The sequence below is a fragment of the Ochotona princeps genome, chromosome 23 (assembly GCF_030435755.1).
Source record: "Ochotona princeps isolate mOchPri1 chromosome 23, mOchPri1.hap1, whole genome shotgun sequence".
Taxonomy (NCBI): domain Eukaryota; kingdom Metazoa; phylum Chordata; class Mammalia; order Lagomorpha; family Ochotonidae; genus Ochotona; species Ochotona princeps.
This window is the reverse complement of record NC_080854.1, coordinates 11,354,712-11,371,723: the sequence shown is the minus strand read 5'-3', so window position 1 is coordinate 11,371,723 and position 17,012 is coordinate 11,354,712. Positions and strand designations below refer to the sequence as shown.

General features: G+C 42.2%; 2 protein-coding genes across 5 annotated transcripts in view; one reads left to right on the top strand and one right to left on the bottom strand.

Annotated features, from left to right (window-relative positions):
- Window positions 1-1,152: 1,152 nt before the first annotated feature.
- SETD9 (SET domain containing 9) lies at window positions 1,153-9,529 on the top strand. Of its 2 annotated transcripts, XM_058680188.1 has the most exons (7): window positions 1,153-1,294; window positions 2,449-2,816; window positions 5,131-5,254; window positions 5,507-5,622; window positions 6,992-7,097; window positions 8,189-8,280; window positions 9,466-9,529. In XM_058680188.1, the coding sequence occupies exons 1-6, from the start codon at window positions 1,197-1,199 to the stop codon at window positions 8,274-8,276; spliced, it is 900 nt and encodes a 299-aa protein (XP_058536171.1). In that variant the 5' UTR covers window positions 1,153-1,196; the 3' UTR covers window positions 8,277-8,280; window positions 9,466-9,529. The 2 variants fall into 2 exon arrangements, with proteins under 2 accessions (XP_058536171.1, XP_004583765.2); XM_004583708.3 differs by lacking the exon at window positions 9,466-9,529 and having other exon boundaries at window positions 8,189-8,577.
- Window positions 9,530-10,686: 1,157 nt separating this feature from the next.
- Window positions 10,687-17,012, bottom strand: part of MIER3 (MIER family member 3) — a 31,808-nt gene continuing 25,482 nt past the window's right edge. For 2 of the 3 annotated variants that reach the window (XM_058679959.1, XM_058679960.1), the window contains 3 exons: window positions 14,967-15,094; window positions 14,743-14,885; window positions 10,687-14,661 (listed from right to left, as the gene is read on the bottom strand). In XM_058679959.1, coding sequence (XP_058535942.1) covers window positions 14,204-14,661; window positions 14,743-14,885; window positions 14,967-15,094 — 729 coding nt within the window. In that variant the 3' untranslated portion in view covers window positions 10,687-14,203. The remainder of the gene's footprint in view (window positions 14,662-14,742; window positions 14,886-14,966; window positions 15,095-17,012) is intronic. The other variant, XM_058679958.1, reaches the window with a different exon arrangement.

Below are 17,012 nucleotides of genomic sequence, written 5' to 3'. Positions count from 1 at the left end.
ATGGGATCCCAGGCGTGTTCAAGACAACTTTAGCCGTTAGGCCACCACGCCAGGTCCCCAAGACTTCATTCTTAAGATAAATGATTTATTTGAAAGTCAGAGATAGTGTTCCCTCCCTAGATGGCTGCAGTCCCTGCACCCACACGGGAAACCTGGAAAAATCTCCCGGCAGCTTTCCACCTTTGTGACAGGGCTCCAAACCTTTGGGTCACTTTCCCCTGCTTTTTCCCAGGCCATTAACAGGGTGCTGGATCAGAACGGGAGCAGCTGCGACACAAACCGGTGCCCAGATGAGCACGCCAGTGTCATAACAGGCAGTTGAACCCTGGAGCCACAACACTGCGCCCAAGACATTCATTCCTTAACACCTGTTGATCTGAAGGTGCTGGGGGATTCTTGGAGTTGGTCTCCACTGGAACTACGCCACCCTGCTTTCCTCCCCAAACCTGACCACTCACTACAAGAGAACCACAGACTAACACTTCCTCACGGCCTTAAATACAAAATTAGAAACCAAATCGGATCCAGGAATGTCTTAAAGATAATACATCATAACGACTTGAGCGACCGCGCCAAACCAGAGGGCAAGGCTAGTGGAGGGAGTCTAGGGCCAAAGGCAACTTTCAAGGCGGATGTGCCCCCCCTCCTGGTGTTGGCGACAGCCCACAGGTGCACTGCCCGCCAGGAAAACGACCAAGTCTTCGCTTGAATATGGGCAGTGTGGGATAGACCGATTATACCTCAATAAGGCTTTTTTTAAAAATGCTGCCTATGCAGTTTTATCACGGCGTGTTTCAGGGGACGGCGAGAGTCAAGGATGCCAGACAAGAGCTGAACGGGGACCGGGGAGGGCCGGCAGCCGCGACAAGGACCCGAGCGGACCGGCGCCCTAAACGCGCTCCCCGCGGGAGGAATGCGCTCCGGGGCCCGGCGACCAGGCGCGCTGCCCGCAGACCCACGCGTGGAGGAAGCCGCGCTCCGGGGACCTCCCCGCAGCTCCCGGGGAAGACCACGCGGCGGGCCAAGCCCGCGGCCCGCGTCTCCCGAGCCCCAGGAGCCCCGGACCCCGGGGGCGGAGACTTAGGGGGGCGGGGACGGCGCGGCTCCAGCTCCTCCCCGCTCCCGGGGACTGGCGGCTGCAGCCCGGCCGGGCCCGAGCCCGCGCACCGCCCTCGTCCCGGCGCCGAGGGCCGGCCATGCCAGGCCGCCTGCTGCGGGGCCTGTGGCAACGATGGCGCCGTTACAAGTACCGCTTCGTTCCTTGGATCGCGCTGAACCTAAGCCACAACCCGAGGTCAGAGGGCGGGACGACAGGCCCGAGGCGTCTTCCTACGGACGCCGCCATGGCCTCCCGGCCTGGGGCAGGTGGAGCCTGAGCTGGAAGAGCGGAGGAGCCTGGGGCGGCCGAAGGGCCTGGCCTGCCTGAGGGGGCGGGACCTGCGGTGGGAGGAGCCCAAGGGCCCCCTCAGCCGAAGTGGAGTTGGCCTGTGGGGGGCGGAGCCTGTAGTGGGAGGAGCCCGAGGGCCCCTGGGCCGAAATGGAGTGGCCTGCGTGGGGCGGGGCCTTAGGCCGCGCGGGGCCCTGAGGAGGGCGGAGCCTGCGGTGGGTGGAGCCTCAGGCCGCGCGGGGCCATGAGGAGGGCGGTCCCAGAGGCGGTAGTGGCTGAGGTGGGATTCCGAGGCGGGCGCTGACCGAGTGTCCGCCGCCCCGCCAAGGCCTGTGTGGCTGGGGTCTCCGGCGAGCTTTTCGCTAATGCTGTCTTTACTAGTTGGGGCAAAAAAATAGCGACTTTATTTTTTGTAAAGAAGACTGTGCCAAGTGCCGGATCAGTACCTCATCCCTGGCTGAGGACTAGGGGGCTGTGGGCCCTTGTCCCTGCCGGCCGAGCTTCCAGAAAATTCTAACTTGGGGAGCGCATGTTCCTTGACCGGCTTGTTGCAGAGGCTGAGGCGGGAACTCCGTCCGCTTCGGCCATGGGATGACAGCTAGTGCTTAAATGATCAAGTTACCAAAATCGAAGTGATCGGCATTAAAGTTTGAACTCCTGGGACAGGAGCAGAGAATCAGCGTGACACTTTCCTTGACAAGCTTAGCAATAAAAGCCTTTGCAGTATGAGGAGTCTCTGTGTGGTAGCATTCCTGCGTTCTTGTTGGGGCCCTGGGACCCTCCCGTGGCCAAGTATCTTCTCGTCTTCAGAAAGGGGCTAGTGTGTGGAGCATCTGCCAGCTCTGGATTCAGATTGGGCTCCTTGTGAGGCGATGGTTGGGAGGTGGTGACCCTAAACCATACTTTTTTCCTGGGACCTCTTAGCCTCATGTCCTTCAAACGTAAGAGAGTAACAACACACACACACACAGAATTCTTTAAGGCCAGGCACCCAGGAGTGTCAGGCCAGCTTGACTTTTCTCGGTTAAAGGGTAGTGAATAGAAACTTTTCCCATTTTCAGGACCCTTCGGTATGTTCCAGAGGAATCCAGAGACAAGCTTATTTCAGACGAAGATGTCCTGGGCACATTACTGAAAGTTTTTCAGGCTCTATTCTTAAATGATTTCCATAAGCAATCAGATACCTTGGCCATGCTTCCTGCACCTGTTAGGTCAAAATATCAAGACCTGCTGACAGTTCAACATCAAAGGGAAAAACTGCTTGAAAATAGTCAACAGCAGCAAAATACGTTTAAACCTGAAGAAATAATGTATAAGACTTTGGGTTTCAGTGTGACCCGAGCCACTAGCTCATTGACTTCCGCTGGAAAAGGTGTCTTCGTGACTGAAGGATTGGTACCAAAAGGCGCGGTTGTATCTATGTATCCGGGTAATAGCACAATTAGTACTTCGCTTGGCATTTTTTATCTATTGCTATATACCGAGAAAATCTATCATCATTAAAGGTTGAACTGAAAACTCGTGTTTCCATAGACTTTTTTTTTTAAAGATTTATTTTATTTTTATTACAAAGTCAGATATACTGAGAGGAGGAGAGATAGAGAGGAAGTGGAGCAACTGGGATTAGAACCAGCGGCCATATGGGATCTAGGCGAGGACCTTAGCCACTAGGCCACGCCACCGAGCCCTTCCATAGACTTTTGAAAGTCTAGGTTGCACATGTGTGAATAACGTTCTATGTTAGAATATGTCCTGGAGTATTTGTTTCAGTGAATACTTTTTGGCGGCCAGTGTTGTGATGCTGTGTGTGATATCACCATCCTGTAGGAGAGCACTGTTTTGAGTCCCGATGGCTCCATTTCTGAGACGTCAATAGCAGATTGCTGGAGTACTTGGACCCCTGTTAGTGGGAGACTGGCATAGAAAACTCCAGGCTCCTGGCTTTGGCCTGGACCACCCCTAGGCATTGTGGCCCTTTGGGGAGTGAATCAGTGGATGGAAGATGTCTTTCTCTCTCTTTCTCAAATGATAAAATATTTCTTAAAGATAACTTTGAAAGGAAACTTTTCTAATGTTTACATTTGGAATATAGTATAGCTTAATTAGACAAATTACTTAGAAAGCAATTACAACACTAACTCAATTTGGCTTATTTGATAAACTAAAGAAAAAACTGCTGTGGGAGCCAGTGTTGAGCTTGGTGGGTAGCATCCGAGGCAAGAGACCCAGGTCCAGACAGGAGTGCTGGGTTCAAGGCCTGACTCCCTCCCGATTACAGCTTCTTGCTGATGGGTTCCACATGGCTGGCAGCAGGCAAACGGTCTAGTAGTCAGGTCCCTCAAATGGGAGGACAAAACGGAGTGTTGAGTTTCCAGGCACTCTGCTTTGGCTGGAGGTATGTGGGAAGTGAGTCAGCCGGTGGGATAACCCTATGCCACCTCTCCCCTTGCCTTTGTGTCTCTCTGCATCTAGAATACATACATTTTTAAAAAATGTCTTTGCATGTCATGGATTAAAATGCAAAAGGCAGAGATTAAACCCATATATTGCCAAATAAAGGCATCTTGCTATTTCTCCAGTTGGAAGGTAGAACAGCTTCTTTACAGTAGCATGGAAAGTGTGTGGGAATGTGAGTCACATAGACTTGTGTTTTTAAAAATATTTTCTGGTATTTTCTAATTTTGTGTCCCTACGCAAAACCTCAGTTTCCTCCCCTAGAGTCAGCCTGTGAAAATCAAATAGGCCAACAAACAAATTATGCTGTTTTAATATAATTAAGTGGGTTACTGTGCCTGGAACAGAAACCCACGATATGTATTAAGTTTCTCTTGTTTCCTTTGTTAGTAAAATGAGAAACAAGTCTAAATTTCATATTCATCTACAAAAATACTTCAAAAACTACATGAGAAAATTAAAGAATAAGAGCTTATGTTGCTGTGTTTATTGTGCAAACATTTTTTTTCCCCAAGAGCCTTTGTGTAATAGTTGGTTAAGCTGTCACCTGGGACACTGTCGTAGCGCATGAGCACCGGTTTGAGTCCCCGCTGCTCCACTTCCAGGTTAGCTTCCTGGAAATGTGCCTGGGAGGGGAGCAGATTTTGGCCCAACTAGCTGGGCTCCTGCCACCCACATGGGAGATGCAGATGAAAGTCCAGGCTCTTGGCTCCAGCATGACCCAGGTCTGGTCATTGTAGCCATCTGAAAAATGAACCAACAAATGGAAGATCTCTCTCCCTTTCAAATAAATTTAAAAAACAATAATTTTGCAAATATGTGGAGAAGATATATTCCTGGATTTCAGATGTTTCATGTACCAAAATAAACTCAAACTGTCCATTCCATTTCCATGAAATTTTGAAGTACCCTTATGATATGTCATTATTTTAAAAATACATTTCTTAAAAATCTCTCTAATAGATGTCTAATCACACTGTTTTAAAAATGTTATATGAATCTATAACTTGTAAAACAAAGTCTAAAATGTGATATTGTTAGCCAATACTCATGTTTTATTTTGCAATGTGGACAAGTTGGTAATGTGCAGTACCTGTTAGCTAGCACTCACTTTTTAAGGGGAAAGGTGACCCAAGGGTATGTGATATTTTAGGTTAGAGGTCAAATGTTAGAAAACTATGGAAAAAACAAAACTAATTCTTCTATTTTATGTAATGAACAGAAAAGATCCTTATTGTAGTTGTAATTGTTAAATTTTAGCATAATATGTTTGTCTTATTGTATAATAGGCACAGTATATCAGAAGTATGAACCCATCTTTTTCCAGTCCATTGGAAATCCATTTATTTTTAGATGCCTTGATGGTGTACTCATTGATGGAAATGACAAAGGAATATCAAAAGTTGTGTACAGGTAAGTGAAACTGACATTAAAATTTAGTTATTCAAGACACAGCCACACCTCCCACAATGGTTATGAACAGCAGCATGTGTACTTTAAACACAAATAGGTTCATTAATCGCTGTATAACAGCTTAGTTGTCCTACTGATTAGACAAAACAATTTTCTCGAGGGAAACTGTTTAGTTCAAGACTTAACTTTGTATTTTTGAATGGTACTTTAAGAAACAAGAATAGTCAAAGTGAACACTTTCAACTCTTTCAGATCTTGCAATGGCAGGGATCGGCTCGGCCCTTTAAGAATGAGTGACAGCACATGGCTAACGTCAGACATTCATAATCCACTGGCCGTAGGACAGTATGTCAACAATTGTTCCAATGGTAAGTTGGCATCAAAAGACTGGCAGAAGGTACTGCAATGGTTAATTTTCTTTCTTTTCCATATCACTCAATACCGATGATATCACTAAATATCATCTTAGATATTTAAAGTGCCTGGGCAAACATCACTTTCTGAGAAGATATCACAGAGAATTTGGAAAATATTAATATACAATGATATACATTGTTTGGATTCTGTTATGTTTCTGCAGTGAATATAGGGTAGCTGATGGCAAAAACCTTTTTAATTATTATTATTTTAGTGTTCTGTTGTTATTTGTCTTTACCTTCAATACAACCTTATAATTGTGAAATCCATGCATAATTGTCTTCATAGTACACATTTTCCATAAACCTTTGAAAACTCCTAAACATGAAGTTCATAAATTTTGTACCAAAGTAAACTTATCTTTAAAACACATTTATTTTGGGCCCGGCGGCGTGGCCTAGCGGCTAAAGTCCTCGCCTTGAAAGCCCCGGGATCCCATATGGGTGCCAGTTCTAGTCCCGGCAGCTCCACTTCCCATCCAGCTCCCTGCTTGTGGCCTGGGAAAGCAGTTGAGGACGGCCCAAAGCTTTGGGACCCTGCACCTGTGTCGGAGACCCGGAAGAGGTTCCAGGTTCCCGGCATCGGATCGGCGCGCACCGGCCCGTTGCGGCTCACTTGGGGAGTGAAACATCGGACGGAGGATCTTCCTCTCTGTCTCTCCTCCTCTCTGTATATCTGGCTGTAATAAAATGATAAATCTTTAAAAAAAAAAAAAAAAAAAAAAAACATTTATTTTGGGCCCGGCATGATGGCCTAGTGGCTAAATTCTTACCTTGCATATTCTGGGATCCCTAATGGGTGCTGGTTCGTGTCCCAGATGCTCCACTTCCCATTCAGCTCCCTGCTTGTGGCCTGGGAAAGCAGTTGAGGACAGCCCAAAGCCTTGGGACCCTGCACCCGTGTGGGAGACCTGGAGGAAGTTCCTGGCTCCTGGCTTCGGATAGGCACAGCACCGGCCGTTGTGCTCACTTGGGGAGTGAATCATCGGACGGAAGATCTTCCTCTCTGTCTCTCCTCCTCTCTGTATATCTGACTGTAATAAAAATAAATAAATCTTTTTTAAAAAAAGCAAACATTAGAGCATATGTGTGTATATGTATATATATATATTTGTGTATATAAAACCAAGTGTATCTCTTTATTGTAAATATTTTAAATTTTATTATTTAGTATAATATATATCAAATCTAACAGTACCTGTGACCCAAGAGTTATTTTGATCACTTTTGAATGATTTAGGAAACCATACATCCAGTGTCTGAATCCAGTACTGTTTTCCATGGCTTTGTATCATTTCTAACGCTTGCGTGCTGTTCCTAGACAGAGCAGCTAACGTCTGCTATCAGGAATTTGATGTGCCTGCCCTTTTTCCTGTGGAACTGAAGCAGTATCTTCCCAACATTGCCTACAGCTCTGACAAGCAAAGGTTAGTCTTCTCAAACAGAATTTCCTCTCTTCTGTCTTGGGTTGTATTTCCAAAATATGTATTTGCTCGGACAAGTTGTTTAGGCACTAGCACTTGGTGTAGCAGTTTGGCTACTGCCTGAAATTTGGCCTCCCCTTATGGATACTGGTTTGAACCTTAGAAGCTCCACTTTTGATCCAGCTCCCTGCTAATGTGCCTGAGAAAGCAGTGGAAGATGTCCTAAGTATTTGCACCCCTGCAACCATGTAGAAGACAGAGATGAAGGTCCTGGGTCTTGACTTCGGCCCAGCCCAACCCCAGATGTTGTAACCATTTGTGGAATAAACCAGGAAGGTCTCCTTCTCCAGTTGCAGGCAACACCCTAACCTGCTGTGCTGTAGCGGCAGCACAAATCAAAATCCATTTTTAAACATAATGCTGGAGAGCAATGAGTTTCTTAATGATGCTGCAGGAAGATACCTATATAGGATTTCATTGAGTTACTGGTAAACTTCATAAAATATGGGAGATATTAGATTGTACTTTTAAGATCAATGCCATTCAAAATGTAGACTAGTCCCTCTACCTAAAACTTTACTTTTTTAATCTCTACATGTGTGTTGAAGCCAATAGATCATATCTTTGGGAAATCATGCCATTGGAGCTTTGAAGATGTGCATCTCAATGTCTTATAGTGTCCAGAAAAAGTATTTTAAAAATTTCAATTAAGTAATGTTCTCATCTTTCTGAATACAAGGCACCATTAATAAAAGAAAGCTAACCTGTAATGATATTTGAAAATCCTTTTCATGATGCCAGTTTAGGGGGCCCAAACATAGAAGCAACATTTTCAGAAGAGGCAACCAATGGTGTAAAACACTGATTTGTGGTCCTTTCAACTGATAGAGAGAATAAACATTTTCTACTTTAGAACACCTGCATGAGGGATGAGCAAAGAATTAGTCCCTTATGGAAGACAAATACATCAACTAAAATGTGAGGAATCTAAGAGAATTACAGCTATTGAACTCACACTGGCTATGTTAGGGATATAAACTTGAGTCTGCTAACACATACTTACACTTTATCTGTTTTTCTGTTTTTACTTTCAGCTCACTTCGATGTGTTGTTCTTGTTGCCCTCAGGGATATCAAAGAAGGAGAAGAGCTTTTTTCAAACTATTTTACAATTGTCAGCTGACTGTGTAAGTTAGAAATTGGTTTTCTACTCAGTTATTAATTTTCAATTTTTTTTTTGTGGCTCACTTCTTCCAACTCCACCTGTAGAACAAACATTTCAAGACTTAACTGGGACAGAATTTTTTTGTCTTGTGTTCCAATTTCATGATAAAGCAATTAGCTTCATTGCAACTTCAAATGTGTAATGCAATTTGGTCTTCTCCTAACTATACAACAGCTTATAAAACCTACTATGTGAATTTAAATTTCTATTTTGTATTATCTTTGGGGCAGTTTATAAAACTTTAGCCACACATCAGCAATTCATGCAATTCATGTAGTATTGTGGCTGTATAGAAACTTGAAAAAAACTTATTTTATAGAATAAAGTCAAAAAGTGTTGTGCTGTTATGAGCAAATTGTATTAAAGATTGTTCTTCGTGGTTAAGAGGTGAGGTCACTATACTGTTTTTTTCTCCTCTTTGAACATCTCTACATCCACAACCCTGAATGATTCAGAAAACCAAACTGAAAAACCAGGAAACGCGACCTCTGCTCCAAAACTTTCTTCTAACTTGGGGAAGGAGCCTGTCACCTGCACCAGACTGGTCACCTTCACCTTCAGGGCGGGGCCAGCAGCTCTGCTCATCCAACAGGTTGCAATTTCCAGATTTCTAATTGCCTTTCCTTTTCATTCCTGTTCCCTTGACACAAGGTATCATGAAGGGAAGTTCTGAATGAGGGACTGGACACAGCCCCAGTCAACATAGGCTGGGGTGGTCATTCCCTCGGACCTCACTGTGTGCCCCTTGCTGGCTCCAGCCCAGCCTCCCTCACCTTCTAGCCACTGCTTTAACTGCCTCAGGGAACCTGCTCTCTTCTTGCAAAGCTCACTGTCCCCCACCCACTCCCTCCAGCCCCATCCTGTTCTCAGTGAGGGCTTTGCCTAACTATCCTATTGACATTTACAGTCCACACCAATCCAGACACCATGTTTCCTGCATTATAAAGCCAACTGGTGATGAAAACTACAGCCAACATGACCTTTGGTGGCTGAGAAATCATTAATTACTGTGCTTCCAAACAAGGGTTCTTTCCTTCCTTCCCTAAAGCACCAAGTAATTCAATGTAGCTCTCAGGCTCCATGGAATTGTTTGAACTTGGCCGAGTTCACAATTCACAGTTCACAATCTGTCCTTGCCCCTCTGCAGGTACTTCTGTGATGGATCCACCAAAGAACGACAAAGATCCACTGTGGGATCTGAATGAAGGAATGTGATTTTAGACAAGTAACTAGAGAAGTCAGACTTTTGCTTCCGTGTGATCCTTTCTTTGCTTTGTAAAAAATGGGTCTAATCATTGCATATTAAGAATGGGACAAAGAACTAGCATTGTGGCATAACACATTAAGCCACTGCCTTAAGATGTCAGCATCCAGTTCACAAGCCCATCGCCCCACTTCTGATCCAGCTCCTAGCTGATGTGCTTGGGAAAGCATCGGAGGATTGTCCAACTGCTTGGGCCCCTGCCACTCACGTGCCAGTCCTGGATGAAGCTCCCAGCTCCCAATGGGCCAACTCTGGCCACTGCGGCCATCTGAGGAAAGCCAATAGATGGGATCTTTTTTTAAAAAATAAACATCTTTTACATTTTTTTTATTGGAAAGTCAGATTTACAGAAATTAGGAGAGACAGAAACATCTGTCATTCGCCAGTTCACTCCCCAAATGAGCCAATCTGAAGCCAGGAGCTTCTTCTGGATCTCCCACACAGGTGCCAGGTCCCAAGGCTTTGGGCTCCCTTCCCAAGCCACAAGCAGGGAGCTGGATGGGAAGTGCAGCAGCCAGGATATGAACCAGCACCCATATGGGATCCCAGTGCATGTAAGGCAAGGACTTTAGCCACTAGGCTATCATGCTGGGCTTTCTCTCTTTGTAATTCTGCCTTTCAGATAAATTAATAATCTTTAAAAACATGGAACTAGGAAACCTCTAGTTTCATTTGATAACAGATGAAATATGGAATAAACTTCTGAAAATTGCCTTAGACAAGATCTTTACCTTGGGAAGATTCAAGGCCTCACTCAATGAAACTATGAATAGCGTAAGAGATGACTGTTAAGTGGACATAAATATGAGTCTGTCAGTGTCTAATCAAACTTCAGGTATCATGTCATGTTAAAAGACACAGCAGCCGGAGCTGTGCTTGGTAACATAAACAGCATAATCCTCCCTTTGGATGGTTAGAAGTTTACATGAAAACCATTATAGAGGATTTGAAGAAAACAACCTACAAACTTTATTATCTGCCTATCAAATATTTACTATACCTAAAAGCAATTTAACCATGGCACAATATCAACATATTTTGTATAACTGAACACTTGTTAAGTTAAAAAAATTATTTTTTTGCAAATATTCACACAAACCAATGGGGAAAAAAAAAGATTTCCAGATTTTTATTTCTGGAACTGTACAGGGTATTAAAGTACAACAAATACAAAATAATGCTCAAAAAAATCAGTGTTTATATACAAATATTAAAATCAATGCAACAACAGCAACTTCCTCTCGTACTTCTGATACTAAAACTTGTTCTGATTGTCACTAATTTATCTTATACTCACAGGGTACTTAGCTCAAACTGGGACAACTGGAATCACTGTTCATCTAAGAAGAATATTGATGTCTACCATATGTAACAATAAAACCAATAGCTTCCTCCTTTTAGTGAAAAAATTAGGAAATTTAAAAAAAAACATAGCAATGTCAATACTTTATATTATAAATTATTTCAGTTTCCACTTGCAGGCAATGTGCTTTAAAACTCCGGGCAAGCCATCTCCTTGGTGGTCAGGTTTACTTGTTAGTTTACATTCAAAGTTGAAATATTTACTACAGACTTTGGTTAAATAGTATCACTATGCTCTATCAGAGCTAACGTCTTCAAATATTTGTGACCCTCAATTTTAAAAATTAAAAAGGAACAACTGCACAATTCTTTGACCTAATTATATAGACTTCAGTATTTTTTATGCAGTATTCTACATCCTTCAAGTAAATTTAGCAGTTGATGATGACAAGAGGAAAACCAAAATTTAAAAAAAGCTAGCATGAAAAAGATGAAGTATGACTAGCAAAAGTAAAGTATTGCTATAATCACAGCACCAGTTACACTTCTAAATGAATCCGCTGTCCTCTTCCAATTCCCTGTACAGAAGAGATGTATCAGGCAACACTGCAAATGCTCACCATCAATTTTTGGTTTGTTCATACAAAAGTAATGTGGCAAAAGGAAAAGAAGAATTTATCACAGTTTGTTATAAGAATTGTGCTTAACACTTAGTAATAAAGGCATTATTGTTTCATATGATCGCAAATCAGATATTCCATGCTTTCAAACGCAATTCTTTTAATAAACAGTAACAAATTCTGTTAAGAAGTTTCAACAGAGAAAAAAAACCAGTAAATCCAGCTTTTAAAAGAAAATTCAATAAATAGCTATTTTACATGGATAAAGTCATAGTGGTACAATTTATGAATGTCACATCAAGCATGCACAAAATGGTATTATACATGGTAGAAGTAGTCAGAAAATATTGAATTAGATCTAAAAAGATATGAAGAATTTACAGATATATACAAAAATCTTGCAAATTATTGCCTCATTTTAACAAGGAATTAAAAGTAAACATTACCAGCTAGTCAGCACTCTCTAAGAGGCTAAAATCAGGTTGGCATTTAAAAATCTATTAAACTAGCTGGAATTTATTTTTCTCTCATACCATTTTCTGGATTTTGGTCAAAAATCTTTATTTAAATAACTAAAGTGTCCATTCAACTTGCTGACAATCAAAACTTTAGATAAGAAACACAAGTTTCCATCTTATATCAAGATCCCAGCAATGCATAGATAAACTGAATATATTACTGCATCAGCTAATGAGAATGGGTGTTCATTTAAGTGCAACTGGTATTAGCATTCAGTCATCTTTGTGTAAATTATTTATACAGACCAGCCACTGTAAACCCAGAGTGAAATCTAGCATTCTAACAATGGAAAATTATGGTCAGTATCTTACTAAATTATTGAAAACTGTACTGATTTTTAAAATGAAAGAAATAAGGTTCAAAGTTTAGCACAACACAGCAATGAGAAGCTGACAACTTGGATAAAAATACCAGAAAAGCAACACAGAGCCCAGGCCACCCATTACTTACTGTGTGCATACAGGAATGCTGTTTTTTAGATGTATAAATTAGAGACTGATTTCAAGTTATCATTAATTTAACTACTTTTGTCCACTGTGCTAAACTAAATTTATAGGAAATGTGCTACTGCGTAAACACTTCAAAGCAATCTTCATTAAACTGCTGCAAAGAAAATTAAGAATACATATCATCCTAAACAGGATGTCATTGCAGTTCACAGTTGTATAATAAATACCCTCCCTTTCGATCACTAAGGTCACTACATCCCAGCTACGCGGCAGCACAACCTTGAAGCAACTCAGTTACAAACACTAGCAATGCAGACAAACACTTCAGTTTTTGCAAAGCAACACAACTATTAAGAATCAAAACTTTTAATTAAGACGGTGCAAAAAATGTCTTAACTGTACTATAAAAGCAAAGCTTATTACATCCTAATACTGTATTACACATCGTTTGATTCACCTTATTATAACTTAAAGATGCATGTCCACAGAGTAAAAATGGCCAAAGTTTACGACGATGGCTTCTCACTCACAATGTTTGGAATAAAAATAAATCTGGGTGTGAGATGCATCTGAATATCTTTCACTTTTTAAAACTTAAAGTGGTAACGTACCATTCTCTTTCAGATAGGAACTCACATTTTTTTCCAACTGCTTAAGCTAAACAAAATAGCTTAAATATACTTCAAGGTTCTACTGCATGGTATGTAAAATCTAGAAGTCCCTCTAAACATAAACACTTTGAACTGCAGTCCTACAAACAACTTCAGAGGTGTCCCAAAATGCCAACCACTGAGTGGCAACATCCTGGGTTTGGTAGACAGGGCCTCTGCAAGCCAACCGCTTCAGGAGAAACTAAAGTATCAATGACCAGTGTGACAGCGAAGCTTACAATCTTGACAATGGTGGACAAAACCCCACACGATACCACATTTTCAAATGCTGAATTTTTAGCCAGTAAGTGACGTTACACAGAAACATCCCGGCAGTAAAATGACCCATTCTGCATACGGTAGCTCTGGTCTAGAATTTTGAAACAGGATCCAAGCAAACGTCTTCATAATTTGCACACAGTTCTTCATGCTGGCTTCCATAAAGATGGACTTGCTGTTTTGTAAACTGAAGTGCTCTGGTTGAATAACATGAGAGAAGTTTCCATTTTAAAAAAATCCTTGCATGTTTGTGCAGTTTAAAGAAACCTACCCCTGCTTTTATTAATAAACCAGAAAAATAAAAACAAAAAACAAAAAATGCTACATTGAGCAGGGATTGGGATTGGTACCTGTAAACATTGTTATTCCACTGCATCCATTACGGCAAAAGGAATTTACACAAAAAGAAGCCACCCCATTCAGTTCAGAACATCTGTGCTGGTTTTGAGCTGGTGGCCTCTGTCTACAGGTTTTAAAATCGTTGAGTGAGGGCAGTGGGGAACAGAAAAAAAACAGGGCACAGGGAAGAGGTACTGGGGGATGAGGAAGAGAAGCAGAGCTTAAAGCTGCACCACAGAGTTCAATCTTAGTTCCCAACTCTGTTGATCATAGTTCATTTCCACATTTATGGATCGAAAAATGAAAATACTCTTGATAAATCAAGATATAGTTCTATACATACTGACATCACTGATGTCATAGTGAAAAAGGTTCAAACTTCCAGTGAAAGACTACGCAAACCTGATCGCTCCCCTCAAGTTTACCGGCACTGCACGCCCGCCGCTGGGAGCTCCTTGCTGCGTCACTCGGAGTGGAGGGCAGTGTGCTGATGCAGAGCATGGGCACTGATGAAACCATTGGTCTCACTGACAGCCAGACTGCTGAAGTCAGCCACAGACACGGCCATTTTGGCACTGGTGATGTGATGTGTGTGATTTTCAAAGTCCACACCCAAATTATTTACAGACACCTCATTCATAAAGGATTCGGGGACGGCAAGTCCCATTTTCAATCTCTTTGCTGGTCTTTCTGACTCTTCACTGCACATGTTCATTGGGTTGAGCTCCGAGTGATAGAATCCAGTCTCAAATAAATTAAAACAATCACTTTCCCCATTGCTGGGCAGGGTGAGTAACTCTTCTGTTACAACAGGCACATGATTTACTTGTCCACGGGGTGTGTTGCCCAGTGGAGGAAAGCTATCATCCAAGCAATTCACTTCCGCGGGGTTGCAGACAGTTGCTACACTGTTGGTCAGAGCTGAAAAGAAATGGGAAACGGCTTCAGTAAGTGGTCCTCTAACATAAACTCGGCAAGAACACACACAGGCCTTCACTGTACCTGTCAAGTCACTGGCAGTGAAGGAGTTGAGAATGCTCATATGCTGATCAGGACCAGGCTCCGGCCGGCTGGGAGGTAGGGCTGGAGAATTAACCGTCCCGCCCAGAGCTTCTGTCTCATCTACCAGACGATCCATGTAGTCCCTGTGAAACACAGCATTATGATTTTAGAACTGCACATCACAGTGAAAACCACCAGCCAGTCTTGTCAAGCCCGGTACCTACGTGACTCCAGGGTGATGGTTATACCGTTTCTTTCCAAACCTTGTCTGCTGAGCAAAGTAATCATAGCGTTCAGACTTCTTCCACATGTAGTAAAATGCGACACATTCAGCAACTGTTCTAGTTCTCACCTAAGGAAAAACATTGGATTTTAAAAACAAACCACAAACAGAACTCATTTTTTAGCAACTTATTTTGCATCTTCTCAATTGCGCAATTCTGAACACTTGTATTCGTATTTACATTAACAAAAGCCCAAGACAGTTTTTGTTGTTGTTGTTGTTGTTAATAAGAATGTGTCAGTTTACAGGCATGCAGAAATTATCCTATACCTTTACTGAAAAATCTTAATGCTGGCCGTTTTCATTTTTCTTTACTGAATTCTCACTGATTACTATGGCTACAACAGAATTTCTTAACTTTAGATTAACCAACTCTTAAAGGAATTAAAAATGACTTTCACAGGGAACTATTAATTCCCAAAGTTATATGTACACATACTTTTTGTGGGGAGAAGGAATGTAGACTCATTAGACCAAAGGGTTCCATTATCCAAAAGAGATTAGGAACCCTTCAGAAAGGAATCAGCAATCTAGACAGCAAGATGGTGTGCTGACTAAAGTCAGGTCCCTTCCAATATGCTTGGCGCTTAGCTCTAACAGAATTCAGTAATAACTAAAATTACACAATTTCACCTGACAACATGGCTCCACTCTGAAGTGAGGGCTCGTCTAACCACATACAGTCACAGACATACACAAACACAGTCAACAAGCTTTATCTGTAACCCAAAAAACACTTTCCTGTTTCATATGTATTAAAATTAAAAAGTGTTGCAGTTTTATCCTGATTGCTGAATGGGTTGCAGTCTAAAGTCACTAATATAGGCACAAGCATTTTAAACCAGGTAATACAGTACACCTTTCAATAAACATCACTAACTTTGGGGAGAATACAGGCTTCTTGGAGCCACAGACCTTTTTCTGTCTTATTCCCTGATGTATCTCTAGTCCCTAAAATAGTTGATAAGTGGAAGGACATAATTGTTCATGAAATTAGTGGTTAATTAAAAAAAAAATGTTTTGTTTTTCTTTAACTGGAAAGGCTGATATGTTCAAAGAAGGAGAGACAGAAAGATCTTCTGTCTGCTGGTTCACTCCCCAAGTGGCCACAATGGCTGGAGCTGAGTCAATCTTCCAGGTCTTCCACATAGCTACAGGGTCCCAAGGTTTTGGGTTGTCTTCGACTGCTTTCCCAGGCCACAAGCAGGGAGCTGGATGGGAAGTGCAGCATCCGGTATAGGAACCGGCGCCCATATGGGATCCTGGCAGATGCTAGGTGAGGATTTAGCCATTATGCTATCACGCCAGGCCCTAAGGGTCAAATTTCTTTTATAAAAACATCATTTATGTTGAAGATCTATTTATTTTTATTTGAGAGGCAGATTTACAGAGAGAAACATCTCTCATCCTTTAGTTCACTCTCCAAATGGCCACAACAGCTGGAGCTGAGCCAATCTGAAGCCAGGAGCCTCTTCCAGGTCTCCTCTGTGGGTGCAGGGTCTCAAGGCCGTGGCCATCCTCTACTACTTCCCTGGCCATAATCAGGGGCTGGATGGGAAGTGAAACAGTTGGGATACAAATTGGTGCCCATAGGGCATGCCAGCACTTGAAGGTAGAAGTTTAGGCTATTGAGCCATCCTGTCTGCCACAGAGTAAATCTGTAAATACAAAACTGACGGTTTTATTTTGACATAAAACTATAATTCAGTCATCTTTAAAAATGGTTGGTAGCTATATTAAATATGTTATCTTCGAGAAAACATCAGGTTTTCATACACACCAACAGCACGAAATTTTCAGCATCATATCATGTCCAGCTAATGCAGTAAGACAAGAGAAAGAAAACATACACACACTGCAAAAGAGGAAAAAGACTTCCCTCTATTCATACATAGCATGATTATCTCTGAAGATCCCAAATAATCAACAAAAATCCCCTGGAACTAATAAACAATTACAGCGAGGATTATATGATACACGGCTTATA

Coding starts and splice junctions, on each gene's coding strand:
- SETD9 (XM_058680188.1), top strand. CDS start 1,197: ATGCCAGGCCGCCTGCTGCGGGGCCTGTGGCAACGATGGCGCCGTTAC. Junction 1,295..2,448: donor AACCTAAGCCACAACCCGAG/GTCAGAGGGCGG, acceptor TCCCATTTTCAG/GACCCTTCGGTATGTTCCAG. Junction 5,623..6,991: donor TGTCAACAATTGTTCCAATG/GTAAGTTGGCAT, acceptor TGCTGTTCCTAG/ACAGAGCAGCTAACGTCTGC.